Here is an 18663-nt window from a genome sequence, read left to right on the forward strand (position 1 = left end):
TGAGTAGAGGGATCACGGCTCACTTCCTCCACAGACTGGGGCCAGACTCACAGTGGGAGAGCAGTAGACAGGTGAGTATCACAGGTGAGTAGAGGGCTCAAAGTGCACTTCCTTTCCAGACTGGTGCCAGACTCACAGTGGGAGAGCAGTAGACAGGTGAGTATCACAGGTGAGTAGAGGGATCAAGGCGCACTCCCTTCACAGACTGGTGCCAGACTCTCAATGGGAGAGCGTTAGACAGGTGAGGGTCACAGGTGACAGAATCGGCTTCAACAGCAATACACAGTTCTCACATGGGTTGCAAGAGACGGATAACTTCACACCATGCAGGTAGGCTTCAGGGCTGCAGCAGCCTCAAGGTCACAGACAGAGCGGGGTTTCTCTAGAACAGACAGAATCAACTTCAACAGCAATACACAGTTCTCACATGGGTTGCAGGGGACGGATAACTTCACACCATGCAGGTAGGCTCAAAACTGCAGCAGACTCGGGTCGCAGGCTGAGCGGGGCTTCTCCCGGACAGACAGAATCAACTTCAACAGCAATACACAGCTCTCACGTGGCTTGCAGGGGACAGATAACTTCACACCATGCAGTCGGACTTCAGGGCTGCAGCAGACTCCAAGTCACAAACAGAGCAGAGCTTTCTCTAGAACAGACAGAATCAACTTCAACAGCAATACACAGCTCTCACGTGGGTTGCAGGGGACAGATAACTTCACACCGTGCAGTTGGGCTTCAGGGCTGCAGCAGACTCCAAGTCACAGACAGAGCAGAGCTTTCTCTAGAACAGACAGAATCAACTTCAACAGCAATACACAGCTCTCACGTGGGTTGCAGGGGACAGATAACTTCACACCGTGCAGTTGGGCTTAGGACTGCAACAGGCTCAAAGTCGCAGGCTGAGCGGGGCTTCTCTAGGACAGACAGAATCAACTTCAACAGCAATACACAGTTCTCAAATGGGGTGATGTTATCTCGCGGAGGTTCTTCTTTCTAGACACCGCACGTAGATGTAAGCAATCTCACTCAGCTCTCACGGTAGATGGTAGACCCCCAGGACGCATGGGCGGTTGCACAGCAATAAAGATATTCTTCCACACACACACACTGCAATCCAACTCTAAGCATGCAATCGTGAGGGGAAACGTCAATTTAAACACTGCAACTTCACTCTTCTAGTGCGCATAAGGCCAGCACTCACCCGCAAGTCCTGGTCTACCGCACTGATGATCGCCAGGGGCGGACAGAACACTCGAGAGATTTTTCCTCGCGGTCACAGACGGACTTCACTTCGCTGAACTCCAATCGGGGAGAGGAGGTGAGAGATCGACAAAGAATCAGTATTTCACTCGGTGAAGGGTGTACACATGCTCCAAACACTTCAATCCAATACCCAATTTAGTGGAGAACACAATGCAATTATGAGATGCAGTTTGTTAACTACTCATCTCTCTCTTCTCCAGCTCAGTCAGCGCGTTTCATTCCTCTGGGCCGTCCTCGCGTCCTCTCAAACAACGCTCCTCTTCCTTCAAGACAACCCCTCAACTGCAGTGCCCATAACCAATTCCCCACGAGAGAGAGACCACCAACGATCGGGGGGGAGGACGATCCAGATCAACAGGGCAGAAGAACAACACAGCACCACAGCATGGCACAGTACACCCAGCCTTCTCCTCCTCGTGTGTTTTATCCTCTCTAAAAGCGGGAGTGGCCTCAATCAGACGCTCAGAGTGAAGTCCCTACACCTGTCGCCAATCTGCCGTTTAGTTGTCATGACGACCAACACTCATACAGATCTGGAGCTGTTTGTCACCCCGTGACACTATCACATCCATCAAATTTCTTAGGCTACTCATGCATATATCAAAAACTGTAACAATCAGACCAAAACATCATAAATCCGACGCATGACAGTGATGAGAAAATGCTATGTGAGGGTTAGTTAATGATGACAGATGTCATTTTTATATTAATTATCCATTTAATAAGCAGCGCTTCATCAACATGCACCACACATACAAGTAAAACTCAACCGCTTTCCGTGCGATCAAAGACAGAAGAACTAATCCAGAAACCCACGCTTACATCCATAAGAGATTGAGGGATTTCACTCATCCTACAACAAGTGCATATACAAGATGGTTGGCATTGACACAAGTGTGTAATAAATGTGGCACTGGAGCATGTCTTATTAAAGGAGTCTTATTTCTGCCAGAGGCACTGAAATGTCGGTCCAGAAGATGGCGTCCGTACCTCTCTGTGGTTTAAAGTTCATATGAGACATAATGACATTTCAAATGAATAGACATGCATTAATCAATTTTTAAATGTTTAAAAATATATATAACAACAAACAATGCATGGTATAATAGGCTACTCTGGGTTAGAGAACAAGTCTAATGACAGTACATGTGACATGGTGTCAATCATCACAGAAAATATTTTTGCTTTGTGCTCCATTTGAACTAACCTTGCTTTTGGATTAAAAACCATAATACATAAAATAGTTTACTTTTAAATACATATAGCTGCACTCCCATATACACTATATGTACAAGTATTGGGACACACCTCTTAATTATTTGTGACCCTGGATCACAAAACCAGTCACAAGTAGCACGCGTATATTTGTGGCAATAGCCAACAATACACTGTATGGGTCAAAATTATCGATTTTTCTTTTATGCCAAAAAACATTAGGCTATTAAGTAAAGATATTTAGTAAATTTCCTACTGTAAATATATAAAACATGTATTTTTGTGAGTGAATGCAGCACAATCGCGAACATAAATTGACAACTTTAAAGGCCATTTTCCCAAGGTTTTTTTTTTTTTTTGCACCCTCAGAATACAGATTTTCAAATAGTTGTATCTCGCCCAAATATTGTCCTAAACCATACATCAATTATCCAGCTTTCATATGATGTATATATTTCAATTTCATAAAATTGACCCATGTGACTGGTTTTGTGGTCCAGGGTCACATTTAATTCAATTGTTTCAATTAAAGGGGGGACCAACTCCATATTTTAATGTCTATGTGTTTAGAATGCAATGTCATTATACAGTCCCTGTTGGTGCAAAGGTCGGTTGTCCCAACACTTTTGCCCATATAGTGTATATTTATAGGAGGAACAATTAATTAAAGTTACTATCATTAAAGAGAGCGCATGGAAATTATAATAATGATGTGCGTGGATAAATCCATTATTATAAATACTTCAAAATTCCATAAAAATAAGAACTGTCCATTAAGTCAACAATGTCAAACTATGTTTTTGTCAAGAATACCAACATTGTTTCAGCATGAATTATATTCCGTGATAACTGACGTTAGTCACATTTGTTGTCGATAGAGCTTAACTTGTTTTTTAAACTCAGAACATTACTTTAAACCTCAGTTATCAGCATATGAACAAAGTTCACGGTAGCACAGAGAGTCTTGTCAGAACAGATGTGGCACTGCAAAATAACTTTAGTCCATATCCTGCTCTGTTGACAGAAGCCCTATGATATAAATGCACAGAAATGTCTGTGCTGAAGAGGGGCAGTGTCCTTCATGAGTTTCAGCAGTATGCTCTGCCCCAATTGTCCAGTATAGTGGAGTTGATGCAGGACGGGTCGGTGCCGTTCACATACAGAGCAGTGTGTTGGTCTGCTTCCTCTTGTAATGAAGTGGTGTACCATAAGTCTTCTGGCACGTCCAGCTCCAGAATCTGCTTGATGCGCAGTTTCTTCTCAATCGTCCTCCGCTTGAACTTAAACTCAATGATGGTTTTGGTGTAGCGGTTTAATGCCGTGACCGCCGAGCCCATGCAGGTGCCGAACGAGCCCCATGCCAGACTGAGAAAAAGTGGAGAGAAGATTATATTTAATATTCTATTTTTTTATTTTATTTTAGTACTAAAAAAAGAGGGTAAAACATAACTGACACATACTGTATATTTACTGTAGTTGATGCATTCCAATAAATACAGTTAGCCTATATACAGTCAAACCAAAAATGATTCAGACACCAGATATAATTTTTTTTTTTTTTTTTTTTTTTACTAGTGGGTGCAGGACACTATAGTTAAGTGACCCTGGATCACAAAACCAGTCATAAGTCGCACGGGTTTGTGGCAATAGCCAACAATACATTGTATGGGTCAAAAAAATCATTAGGATATTAAGTAAAGATCATGTTCCATGAAGATATTTTGTAAATTTCCTACCGTAAACATATAAACATTTATTTTTGTGAGTGAATGCAACACAATCGCGAACATAAATGGACAACTTTAAAGGAGATTTTCTCAATGTTTCGATTTTTTTGCACCCTCAGATTCCAGATTTTCAAATAGTTGTATCTCGGCTAAATATTGTCCTATCCTAACAAACCATATGTCACGAACTGCTCCGAGACACAAAGGTTGAGATCCAAATGCAGCTTTTAATAAGGAAGGTCGTACAGGCGGGGTCAAACAGGGCAAACAGAGCAAAGGAAACAGTCCAAGATCAAAAACCAGATAAACAAAACACAGGATAAACGCTCAGAAATGCAGTGTGACACAAACAAGACTTCGCAGGGAATGAATGAATGTACAAGGTATAAATAGGCTGAGACTAACAGGGCAATAAGATACAGGTGAATGCAATCAATGATAATGAGTCCGGGCAGTGAGTTCTGGGAAATGTAGTGTGAGTGAAATATGATAGTCTGGTGTGGAGTGCCCTCTGGTGGCACTCAAGGGCACTCCAGCTGGTGACCGTCCTGGAGGGCCACTGTCCTACAGAGTTTAGCTCCAACCCTGAAAAAATCACCTGCCTGTAATTTTCTAGTAATCCTGAGGACCTTGATTAGCTTGTTCAGGTGTGTTTGATTAGGGTTGAAGCTAAACTCTGTAGGACAGTGGCCCTCCAGGACCGGAGTTGCCCACCCCTGCGTTACACCATACATCAATGGAAAGATTATTTATTCAGCTTTTCGTGATGTATAAATCTCAATTTAAAAAAAATTGACCCATGTGACTGGTTTTGTGGTCCAGGGTCACATTTATGTATGTGAGGATAGCAAAATAAAGTAAACTGTGACATATAGTCAAAAATTCTTCATACAGTGGACTACCAGTGAAATTTATAAAATATATGGGACCAACAATTATTCAGACTCTTTGACCTGACCATGTTTTGCTTAAGTGTTTGTTTGTTTTTTCTTTAATTGCTAATGCAACCTTTTTACACCACAGACTGATCAAAATTAAGTATTGCTTGGTAATTGGTTGACCTAAATTGGTATTACCCAATTGTGTATTTAAATTTAACCAAATTAATTTGTGAGACAGTCTAACAGAAGGATGGCAAAAACCAGTGAAATATAAACTGTCATAATGTGGGAAATGTTATATGTCTGTTAAATGTATAATGTTAAATGTCTGAATACATTTTGGTTTGACTGTATATATATATATATATATATATATATATATATATATATATATATAATATTAATAAAAGTTCACATTACTCACTGTATGTAGAGAACTTGATGTATTTGTGCAAAAAAGAAATTTTCAAGTCTATAAGATCAACTATCCTGCTAGTGCATCTGGCTTGACAATTATTAATGTACGTCTGCTGGCAAATTTATTTGCAAAGTGTCATACATGAGACTCACAGATAGGACCAGCTGTAGTCCCATGTCTTAGGTCTCCAGTCTTCTGGACCCAGCTGAACAGCCAGCTGGAAAGCTGTGGTGAACATCATATGTGCAACCATCCCGAAAAGGCCTGGGACACAGAAAAATGACATCGCATATGTTGTCATTTTTGGCTTTGTCCACAAGATGTCAGTATGAGTTTCAGTATAATGTCTATTCAAAGAGTAAACTGTCCAGTTGCAAAACCAACTTAATAAGAAGTAGAAATTATTAATAATTGTATATTAATTAATAGGCGTAGTAGCGAGTACTTGACCAGCTGTGATAGGGTTGTTTCCTCCGAGGAGGCAAGATAGGCAGTTTCTCCTCAAAGAACTGGATGAGTAGAAAACTAAAACAATGCAGATTGTGAAATATGACATTTAAAAAGTGTGCACTGTCCAACAGCAACACCAGCGGTGAAAGTTACGGCGAGAAGAGTCTCTCTTGCCTCACCTGGTCCCATATTAAGTCCCATTGAGTTTTGACAACTCCCCCCCCCCAAAAAACAAAACAAAAAAAACCTTACCGGCCATATTAGACATTCTCTGTTACCGGCTTAAATTTGGAAAAGTCACGTGAGAGGAGGCAAAGTGTCCATCGCACTATGATTGGCTATTGCACTGTTTGTGCGGGTAAAAATCGCGCCTCTCAATTTAGTGCTCGTGAGAATCAGTCTGAAGAAATATGTTAATGGAAAGACCAAATAAAAAGTAAGTAAACAACTCACCCACTCAGATATCACCGCTTTGTCACGTCAAAAATGACCTGCAAGGGCTTTTTTTTTTTTTTTTTTTTAAGTGAGCAATCAGTTTTGTATGGTGAAATTAAAAGTAGCCTAAGTTACATCTCATGTCTGAGACCTACAGTGTTTACCGAGTCTTGATGACTGATGATCCGAAGTTAACTGTTAAAAAGAACAGGTGAACATCAGGTAACAAATAAAGTATCCATTATGGAATAATTATGATAATAAGCACTATCTTTATACTTCGTTTCATTAAATAAAACATAAATTGCATTATTACTGTAAAAATACAAAATATAATTTTATTGGTTGTTGTTGTTGATTTTTTTGTAATAGTGTGAGTAACATTTATTTAACCTTGAAGTGTCAACATTAAGCGTAACATGAATATGAATTTACATTTACATATATGTATTTTTTTTTTTTTAAACAGTGACACACAGACTTTGCTTTGGCTTTGCCCTCGAACACCACGAATCAGTCCTATTGAGATCAATGAGAATGTTAACGGATTGCTTTCTAAGACCAAAGTTAGTCACATCTGAATTAAATCTGCGAGTGAGCTGGTCAAATTACCGTTCACCAAAGTTAAGTTAGAGTGCCTGCAACATTCATTACACCATTACACTCATTACAACCACTGTCTGGTTTGAAAATAAGGTAGAAACACTTGATTACTTTTTTATTGTGACAGAAATGTTATATTAGGCTATTGATTATGAATTGAAACCAAGTAAACATTAAATGAAACATTTATTTATAACTAAAAAACCCAAATGCAAATATTTCAGAAGCCGACCACACCGCTGCAGTGCACATGCATCATGTGATGAAGCGGCTATTGTGTTTTTTCAGTGTCGTTTCTTCTCATGGCAGGTGCTGATGTACATCAAGTGTGTTGGTGAGCATTCCTACAACCAGGATTATAGTGGAAAAAAAAATAGGGGGAGGGATGATGGTCTCGGCTGGCCATGTCACGTACCAAAACCCCTAACCCCCCACACCAATCCGATTACAGCACAAACTACCAAATCCCCACGCTGTTGGGACAGACCAGAGAGATAGCTTCCCGTCCAAAACAACCTCCCACCACTGCCACAAATACACATTCACTGCAAGACAACTTTTTCTTAATCACAATTTTTTCTTATTTTCAGTAAAATATTGAAATACTTTTCACATAAAAAAGCGTAAAATATTAAAACTTTTCAGAGATTATTTATGCTTAAATTACGATTTTCTTTCCTTAGATGCATTTTCTGTTGTTTTGAGCGTAAACCTCATTACATTTTGTTACAACAATGCAAAGCAATATATATACAATATATATACAACAATATATCTAGCCATTAAAGCGCCATGAAGCGGTTGGATTTGTGCTGTATAATCTCATCTCGGTTTCACAGCTGGGGATGACTGGCAGGAGTTGAGCTTGCAGGATTTTCTGGTAAATGAGCATTCAACAGGGACTAGTGTTCCTCTGTCTGCCAAAAATGTGAAAGCAAGAAAGAAAAGTCTGTTAAAATAGGGCCCGATGTACGGTGTTAATACTTTTCTATGTTGATTTTTCACAGATGTTTCCCCGTATTTTGAATTATGCATCGCCTTGTGCTGTGTTTTAGGTCATTGGAGATATCCGTAAACATAATGGAAAATCTTTGCAGAAAATTTCCACTGCTTTTTCCATTTTTCTACAGATTGGTTTTCTTACAGTGGTAAATAGATAAGACCTTTAAGATTTGAATATTCTGGATGTCTTCTGCCACACAGACACAGGTCAAACTATCAAAGAAGATCGTTAAACCAACTGGCCTGATTTATTTTTGCTCTCTGTTATTTTATTCCAATTCGTTTCCATTTCCTTATAATTAAAAAATATAATATGTCCTTAATATTAAAATAGTCAGTTCACATGATCAAAGACACCTTAATAGAAGACACACCACTAACAGGGAAAGTTGTCACCCACATTCTTTGATTTTTACTTAAAAGGTCACATCCTCGAAAAACAGGATATTATTGCTCTTTGCAACTCTTTTGATGAACAATGCAGGTGTATTTCAGCAGTGGCGTGTAGCGCAGTCACTCCTAGCCACTTTGGCAGGTTGAATTTTATAAATAATATATACATTTTTTAATTGTAGTCTTTTAAAAAAGCATGTGAAATAATAAACTAAGTACAATGTAGTGTCAAAAATATAGTTTTTTCGGTATAAATCACTACTGAAATACTTCCAATACTTATTTTCCGCAGAATATATACACGATACCAGCTGTGCTTTCTTGCTCTCTCATCTCTCCGACAGCGAGTTACACTCAAACCCTCCTCTCCTCACTCACTCGCTTCATTTGCTCCAGATGAGTATTGTTTCTGTTGCAGGGCTTGAATTTCGGCATGGGATTGCGTGTGTAGCAACTCATTATGTAACTGCACATAATGTAAAAACTGCACATAATAAGTATTACATTTTTATTGCAATAAAATGTTCATAATGTAATAATGTTCTCAAAACGTTAGAAAATCTTGAGCTCATAATGTAATAAAACATTTTACACTATGAGAAATGTATTACATTTTAAACTCACCCGAAAACATGTCATATTTTCATAATTGTAATAGCTTTTTAAAACATAAAAAATATTAGTATTCCCTTACAGTACATTTAAAAAAATCTAAATAGTCTTAAACTACCTGCAATAGATTTAAAAATAAATTAAAAATAAACATAAAGCAGTGCTATTCCTTTACAGTACATTTAAAAAATCTAAATCCAATCTTAACCTGCCAACAAAATCCACCAGACTAGTACTATTATTATGATTATTATTACTACTACTACTACTACTGCTGCTGCTACTTCTTGTATACATACTGTTAAACAGTTTGGAGGAAAGTTACTTTTAAAAGTAATGCATTACAATATTGTGTTACTCCCCAAAAAAGTAACTAATTGCATTACTTAATTAGTTTTTATGAAAAGTAACGCGTTACATTACTTCTGATTTACTTTTTCTCTCCTGGGCTGGGCTTTCTTGTTTGTTTTTTAATAACATCAAAAAAAGTTATATTTTTGGCAAATTTTAAGGCCCTTTCACACCAAAAGTTAAATGAATAAGCCTCAGGCAGAAGGAAATGCATATTTACGCCTGTGCAGTAGAGGGCGCAGCTCAAAACCGACAAAATTTACCCTATTTACTTTGTTAGCGCATATTACTAGTCTTGTGGTGAACAATTAATCTGTGCAAGTTAAAGGGATCCACTGGAGGTAAGCTTATTGAGAACCCAAGTGCAGTTTATTACAAACAAGATCAAACAAGATGGGGCGGCAGTGGCTCAGTGGTTCATGTAGGTTGTCTACAAACCGGAAGGTTGGTGGTTCAGTCCCCGGATCCACCTGACCAAGTGTCGAGGTGAGCAAGACACCTAACCAAGTGTCGAGGTGAGCAAGACACCTAACCAAGTGTCGAGGTGAGCAAGACACCTAACCAAGTGTCGAGGTGAGCAAGACACCTAACTCCAGCTGCTCCCGACGAGCTGGATGGCGCCTTGCATGGCTGACACCACCGTCGGTGTATGAGTGAATTAATGAATGGGTGAATGTGAGGCAAGATGTAAAGCGCTTTGGTGGCCATGGGTCTGTTGAAAGCGCTATATAAATGCAGTCCATTTACCAACATGAAACAAAAACATGGTAAGACATGAACATAGACTTACAAACAGTAGTCTACAGGATGGCAAACATAAGGGCTTAAATACACAGACTAATTACAAGACAAGGGACACTTGTGAACAATGATCAGACAATTATCCAATGACAAGACAAATGGCAGGATCACATGACAAACAGGGAATCACATAAGACACAGAAACATGACAATGACAAAACCAAAACGTGACAGAGGGTCACAAAACCTCTTAGGGCGGCTCCCGACGCCAAACAAAACCAAAACCATACATAAGTCGCGGAGGTCTTGGGGGAGGGATGGTGGGGGAGGGATGGTGGGCCAGGCCCGTGCAGGGGGACAGGACATGGACGGGCCTGGATCGTGGCATGGCGTGGGCGGACCTGGCAGGCTATGAAGCCTCCAGGGTGACATCAGAAGTTCAGGTAGCCAGGGCGGATCCGACACTTCAGGGGGCCATAGAGGCGCGGCCTCCATGGCCCTATCAAGGGACCTACTGGTGTGGCGGCGGCCATCCTGACCGAGGGCTCACGGGTTGTAGCCGATGTGCTGCCCACACACACAAAATAGCTGTGTCCACCACGATCAGCGCTGCATCTTCCAGAGCTGACTCAGGCGTGGCGCCCATCCTGTCTGAAGACACAGGCACTCAGGCATGACGTGAACACTGTCTGGCTGGGCAGGCATGACGTGAACAGTCTCAGGCTCGGCAGGCCTGATGTGAAGAAGCTCAGGCTTGGCAGGCATGACGTGAAGAGACTCAGACTTGGCAGGCATGACGTGAAGAGACTCAGACTTGGCAGGCATGACGTGAAGAGGCTCAGACTTGACAGGCATGACCTGAAGAGGCTCAGGCTTGGCAGATGTGACGTGAAGAGACTCAGGCTTGGAGGGTACTGTGGTTTTGCGGGGCTCCTCGTCCGCAAAAAACACTGTAAAAGTTGAGCCACTCACCAACAAGGCATAGTCAATGTTATTGGGCCAGGGAAAAATGAAGTTTTCCCCCTGGCAATCGAGACCGCACGGGTTCATTCAGCCCAAAATGAAAAATGTCCTTTAGAGCCACGTCATTCAAATCTACCACATCGCAAAGTTCACAGAAGTCCTCAACATAGTCCTCCAGGGGATGATTCCCCTGGCGTAGATTTATAATTTAGGAGGGCAACTGCTGGGTTCATTGTTGACGGTCAAGTATTCTGTAAGCCGGGATCCACTGGAGGCAAGCTTATTGAGATCCCAAGTGCAGTTTATTACAAACAAGATCAAACTTGAAACAAAAACATGGCGTGGCATGAAAAACTCAAAATGAAGACATGAACATGAACTTACAAACAGTGGTCTACAGGGAATCACATGACAAGACACAGAAACATGACAATGACAAAACCAAAATGTGACAGTGGTGTACTGTAATGGAATACATTTTTTTTATGTTTTAAAAGCTATGACAATTGTAAAAATATGACATATTTTTGATGAGTTTATAATGTAATACATTTCTCATAACGTAATTTTTTTATTACATTGAGTTTTGTTACAATAATAATGTAATACTTATTACATGAGTTGCTACAGCATGTATTGCGCATCATTTGACTAATTCCCGCAGATTTTGTGCTCACACCCAAAGTGCACCACATAAAGCCGCCTCTTAGTACTAAATGTTGTTATTTTTCGCTGCTTATTGCGCTTAAACAGTCAAATACACAAAACATAATGACAAAATGCCGGTCTTGGTGAGTAATCACGTAAACACAGTCAGTTATGTTTTAAGTGAACGTAAACAGTTGAGAAAGAAAATGCACGTGGAACAGTATAATGGATCCATGCTTCAAGTGACAGCAGCCTAATTTACCTGATAATATTAAAAATATCCATATGGCAGTTATTCACCATGGTATCATTGTCAAAATGGTGGCCAGTGAAAATGCTGAGTCACTAGTAACTTTGGAAACCCACTAGCCACAGTCGCAGGTGAGTAAAAAAGTTAATGTCAAGCCCTGATTGTGACACTATGGCTGCGTTCCAGTCCACTTTTAGACACGCACTTGCAGACTTCCCTAAGCACTTCATGAGGTGGACGAGGGAAGTTTATATGGACAGACCCTCGTTCCCTCGATTTTGACCGAGGGAGCGAGTCTACTTCATATGTACACTTCAGGCACATATATGTCCCACAATGCAGTACGATTGTGACCGATACGTCCCCACAGATCTCATCTAATCACCACCACAACAAACAACTCTATTATATATTAATTCTTTTCTTTTTTTTTTTTTAACAACTCAAACACACCTATAAACATTTGGATGCCGCATTAAACAAATTCTTAAATGAAAAATAAATAAATAAATAAATAAACTCCATAGCTGATTCCAAGTGATCAAGGGCTGAGGACGTTCCAGTTCAGCCCATTGCAGTTTCCGCCAGTAGTGGGCACTCGTGCAACATAAGCATGACGTACTGTACATCCGAGTGAACGAGACGGAGGGAAGTTAGCGAGTGAAGGGCATGACAATTTTGGACTGGAACGCAGCACAGAATGTCATATCCATGAAAATATTAACATTACCGCCAACATTTACAAACCAGTGCTTATTCAGTATTCAGCAATTTGGCTAATTCTGATGCACAACAGTCTGAACTACATCAACAACCAGAGCAAATCCTAACAGTCTGGTCTTTGCAAAGGAACTACTGTCTTAGCACACTTCTGGTGAATGTCAGTCAGCGCGAGCACCAAACGCATTGAGTTCTTTTTTACAGTTTATTGCACTCATCATCAAGCATGTCCCACTCTTCAGTTTCTCATTCATGCATGTTTCTTTATCACTAGTACTGTGCTATGCAGATATATTTACATACAGAGAAATAGATGATATTGTAAAATCTCTAATGATAGACGTTATACCGTGGTCACGATATACAGTACCGTCATACCAGCCCTATAGCAGATATATACATTCAAAACTAACAGTAGGCTATCTTAAACTAAATGCAATTAACTGTTTATTTAAAAAAAGATAAGCCCTTAAATATGTACTGCCCCAACTGTTCTTATGTGTTTTATTTATTTTTACCTGAGAGAGCGGTGCATAGAGCTGCAAAGGCATTGAGCTTGAGTCTGTTCATCATGTTAAAGCATGGACACATCTCTATGACCATCATAGCTCCACCGGTGAACAGAAGACCAATGTACAGACACTCAGCCACAATACACAGCCAGAGTACTTCTGAGAGAGAGAGAGAGAGAGAGAGAGAGAGAGAGAGAGAGACATTGTTGTCCTTTTGCTTTTAAATTAGCATTTACATTTATACATTATTCCATACATACTTTAAGAACATGCTCCTCTTTTCTACTATTGTAGACTTTTTTAAATATATATATACATATATATATATAATTCCGCTAAAAAAGTTGTGCTTTGTTCTCAGTAAAAAAATAGTTTTTTTAATAAATACAAAAATATGAAAAGGGGATTAATGACTTTAAAATGTAGCTATTTCCGTCTATTACACAGAAACTGATGTGAACCACCTTTAGGCTACTTTATCCTCAGTTACTGAACACTGTTACTCATTCCAAGTAATCTTTGACCTCTCACAAGCATCAAAGCTTACATGCACACTTGCACATATTGTAAGCAAAAGAAAATCTGATGACCTTGTCTAGAGAAGTGTTTGGGTGGTGTTAGTTTTTGAATTTAAAGGTATAGCGGAGGATTTTCCCGAATTTTAGAAAAGAACCGCCCTCTCGACTTTTTGAGAAAAATGCACATGCGCAACACTCTACCTGCTCCCGAGAGGGAACGCCTATTAAAAGCTAGCATCGCTAATCATAGCTTACATTAACTTTTACTAGCAGTGATTTTAAATGGATTTCTCCAAATAGCATGCCAAACTTTACCTGTCGAGTAGAAACTTCGCGACTGAGGCATCAGTGGGAAGCCCAACCTGTGCTTTTAGCGCACGCCAGCGTGTGAAATATTCTCCCAAAAACACTGGTCTTGTTTCTTTCTTCAGAGGCCTTTCTCTTCGTGTCATTCAATTCGTAGACACTTTTTCTCTTGCGACCCTCAGACATTTTGAAAAAACCCGGTGAGAACGGCGAGCTTCAATGAATGGCTGAAACCATAGTTCACCACACACATACACCTGAAAGTGCGCATGCGCAGAAAGGACGAGCACGTACGACGGCCTTACGTAAACATATCACCAGAATGATTGACACTTAGGTGGACCAATAGTCTTGATGATCCACCCGGAAAAAGAAAATCCTCCACTATACCTTTAATGAACTAGTAGATGTAACGGAATTTGTTTTAGGTTATTTGTCTTTATTGTTCATATAAATAACATGTAACACTTGTTACTTACCCACCTCTTTCATGATCTGGTGCAATCTCTAAAAAGCTCCTACAGGTAAATCCTATAAAAAGACAATTCTGGTAAACATTGGCTTCTGGCTCCAAATGTACATCAAACAAATGGATTCACATTCTTTAAGAAGGAACAAGTTTTACAGAATATATTATAGGCTACTGTTATAAATAATAAATGCTATTGTTCATTGTTAATTCATGCTTGTTCGTTTTTTGCAAACTAATGTTCCTTTTCATAGGTTCACTTGATGCTACCAGAAGTGATGATTGTTTGAAGCCTGTTTAAATACTCTATGGGAGTGTGCGATTGATTTGGTGTTTGTGCAACTAAACGTTTGGTTTATATGATTGGTTGCTCACGGCTGATTCTGCTTGTCAGCTCTGCTGTGTGGCATTACAGATGATAGCAGTTCGATAGCAGTTATGTATTTTTTAAAGATGGCTCACTCACAAGACTACTATTTCGTGGTTAGGCAATGCGGTCCGTCCCGCTCCAAGAAACGGGCCTAGTCCAAAGGCACACCAGCACCCACGTAGGTGCATTAAATTAAGATCGGCAATCAAGTTAAACCAATTTTATACTCTTCATTTCTCATGTAGTGGTTGGAGACGCTTCAGGCTCTCTCACTATGACACATTTTCAGGTGACCATGTCGCCTATGGTTAGCTCCATCACAACCTGTGTCTTTGACGAAAGCAGACCGTGTGATGCCCCATATGACAATGTACTCCTGTTTTCTCCATGCTACAAGACTTTTGGAGTTTATGCTTTTCAGAGAGACTGATGCCTCTCTCCTTCATCTAGCAAGGAGGAGACTTTTGCCAAATGGGATGATTCTTTGAACCATAAAACTGGGGAACATCATCCAATTCCATCGTGGTCCGCTTTTTTTCAATGGACTGTTCCCTATAGCTGCGGGTTGGGAGGCTCTCATTTTGGGGCAGGAAGTTCTAAGTTCTTCCCCTTTGGAAAGAGGAGCCGTAGAAGAAGTGTCTCCTTCTCAAAGGGAGTCTGGCTTTTACAGCCGATACCGGGCCAGATTTACTAACTAAATCTAAATCTTTACTAATAAAAAAACTACTGTCAGGATTTACTAAAGACACACAGTTAAAAAGGTGAAAAGGCGTGGACACCTTACTGCATATGCATTTGTAGGAGTTTCCCTTTCAGACTCAAAATTTATGGGAGGAGAGTATTTCATGAGTTCACACTTACATGTAATTAAGTGGAGTAAAGGTTATGCATAAGTTAGGGCTCCGAGCTCGGAATTTTTGCCCGAACCCAGAGTACTCCCCCCGGTTGTTGAAAGAGTAGTTAGGACTAGAAGTGAGGAGATGGGGTGGTAGAGGGATGCTGTTAAACTGTGGACGAACGGAGGTAAGTCTGCTGTACATATACCTCTTATTTAGGTAATGGGTTGATTAACTGAGTGCGCTCCTCTTGAGTTAATTTAGGTTAATTATCTGAACGTGCTCCTCCCGAACTTTGTTAATAAAACATCATTTAAATGAATCATGGAAGGTGATTTACTAAGGTTGGCGCTTGTCAGTTTACTGGTATTTGCGCCATTATTTAACGCCCCCCAAAAAGCAAGTCTTAAACCAGAGGCTAATTTGCGCTGCTCTTGTTGGTCATTATGAAATTGGTGTTCTTTCATTTGCGCGTCTTCCGTAGATCACACGCAGTACTTTCCATTTGCGCTCTGTTCGAATTTCGCTCTCATGCTAATTTGCCCTGTTTAGTATATCTGGTCCACTTTCTGATGTTGAAAAAGTATATGGGAGACTACACCCATCTTGAATTTGCATTGATGGAACTACACTCTCCAGAATTGCTGTTTTTGCACCACTCCTGGCACATAGCTCATGATGCAGCATCATGCAAACCTATTGAAAGGAACATCTCGGTTCCCCGAACAGAGAACGAGATGCTGTGTAGCTTGCCATGCTAGTTCTTACTGCTTTCTTCCTTCATTTAGTTCATTAGTAAAGACCGCAAGACCTCAGATGGTTGTGTCAGATAAAACATCAGAAATGTGCAGTGTTGGAGGGCCTCCAGGACCAGGGTGGGGAACCAGTGCTTTAATTTATACTTAGAAATGGTGGTATTAGTATTGTGTAGAATTTAACATAACCCAGGAATAATAACAGTCCTGTAAAAGCATTAATCATTGTTTTTTTGTTTTTTTTAAACCTTATTGTGATTTGTTTCCAGACATGTAAATAGCCTTTATAAATGAACATAAACCAAGATTAATTCACATTGTAAAGGGGTGTTATTCATTTTATACTTCACGTTAACTATTGCATTACAAATGTTAAAAATGTAAGCTATTAATGTTAAGAGATGATTCGATTAACTAAAGCTGTTTACTAAGAAATGCATAGTAAATGCACAATTTAACATTAACAAAGATTAATGCTGTATGCAGAATTTTGATCATTGCTAATTTTAACCAATGCATGAACTAATGTTTACAAATACAACCTTATTGTAAAGTGTTACCCACATCCATTTCTCCAGAGTCCAGAGCCAGATCTGGAGAATGAACTTCTGCACTGCACTTTAAATGAAAACACCAGTGGTTTTTGTAGGCAGTAGCCATGAGAAAGAGGCAGTAATGCTGTCTTACCTTGTAAGTCCATGGTTTGTTCACAGGAGTACCAGATGCCTGCGTGGAACTTCCTCATGAGGAACTTCTCCTCTCCGGTCTCATAGATGTACTGCACCAGCCGTGTGTCGTTGATGTCGGAGCTGTTAAAGCGGATGCAGTACGTCTGCTTGACTTTCACCGGCCCCATGCAGAAAGGCTTGACCACCTTTCTGGTCCCCTCACACCAGTAGCTGGTGGTGACGGCGGAGATCGCCATGGCCAATGCCACGTAGTTGAGCGTGAGCGCCAGAGATGCTCTCTGAGCACGCTGTATACCCATCGTGCTCCGGGAGGCACAAGGAGATGAGTGATCCTGGTTTCGAGGTCCTTGCTTCAGACATTCAAACTTTTGTTTTGCAGATGCTTGCTAATGCGTCCCATCTGTGCTTTCTTCTCCTTGGAAGACCAACTGGACGGACTCAGAGCTTTCACAAATGACAGCTGCTCTACTTCATGTCTAGCTCTAATGCTATGAGTCTCTTATGTTTCGCTCTAACTTACCCTTCCCCACCCCACCCACGGTTCCCTTCCCCCCATCCTTTTCACTGTTATCATTTCAAAGGGGAAATTGTTCTTCCATCTAAACCCGTAGCTTATTTTTGTGAGCATAGCAATAAAACAGATTATCAATCAGATTATTCTTCAATCTGATGCAGGGCTATCTGCCAAATCTCAGTGGGAACTTCCTCCATTTTCAAGACTGCCTCAGTGAACATGTCAATGAAGTGCAACAGTTTGTTCAACAATGGTTTACAGTAAAGAAGATAAAGATAAATCTGTAACATCTTTGATGCTGCGAAGAAGCTCTTACATCTGTTTGCACATGCAAAAATTATTGCTACACACACACACACACACACACACACACACACACACACACACACACACACAGCAAATCCTGTCTGATTTGACAGCTGGATGATTAATGTGGGATATTTCATACAAATGTAGGGAAATGGCTATGGGAAATATGTTTAAGGGCTTTAAGACAGATGTCAGCACAAACAGACACTGGATTAAGCCCACAGGGGCTTATGCTGTAAATTATTATTTAACTTTTATTATTCAGGAATTCACAAATTATCTTGGAGAGAATAAAGAGAGGGTTTTTTTTTTTTTTTTTTTTTTAGTTAAAGTTTTTGCAATGTTTAGAAAAATGTCCACACTGTTCTTTTAAAAAAACTTTCACAATGTAAGCGAACGGTTTCTGGGGGTGTCAAACAACAAAAATGACCAAAAAAGCACCATGAAAGTGCCATAAACATAGTCTATTTCACTATGCACTAGTATTTGGAAGAAACGGAGGTATTGTGTTCTACGCAAGTCATATGGGTTTTTGCATGACATCAGTTTTTTCTTCTTTTTAAAAAAAACTAATCTCTGTAAGGCATATAATATCACAAGGGTATTATAATAATACAGTAGGTTATAATAATTGTCCATGTGATTTTTTCCCAAAGTAATTTCATGAACAGGTGAAAAGAGATTTTTTACAGGGATGGATCCTAGCAGAG

At 40.0% G+C, this 18663-nt stretch overlaps 1 protein-coding gene across 1 annotated transcript; it reads right to left on the reverse strand.

The window, feature by feature from the left end:
* Nucleotides 1-1946: 1946 nt before the first annotated feature.
* LOC309505218 (germ cell-specific gene 1-like protein) lies at nt 1947-18257 on the reverse strand. Its single transcript, XM_082178582.1, has 5 exons — nt 17129-18257; nt 14495-14542; nt 13194-13346; nt 5660-5771; nt 1947-3846 (listed from the first exon to the last, which is right to left on the reverse strand). The coding sequence occupies exons 1-5, from the start codon at nt 17427-17429 to the stop codon at nt 3570-3572; spliced, it is 891 nt and encodes a 296-aa protein (XP_082034708.1). The 5' UTR covers nt 17430-18257; the 3' UTR covers nt 1947-3569.
* Nucleotides 18258-18663: the final 406 nt, after the last annotated feature.

This window comes from Leuciscus leuciscus (assembly GCF_965113295.1).
Source record: "Leuciscus leuciscus genome assembly, chromosome: 1".
NCBI classification, from domain to species: domain Eukaryota; kingdom Metazoa; phylum Chordata; class Actinopteri; order Cypriniformes; family Leuciscidae; genus Leuciscus; species Leuciscus leuciscus.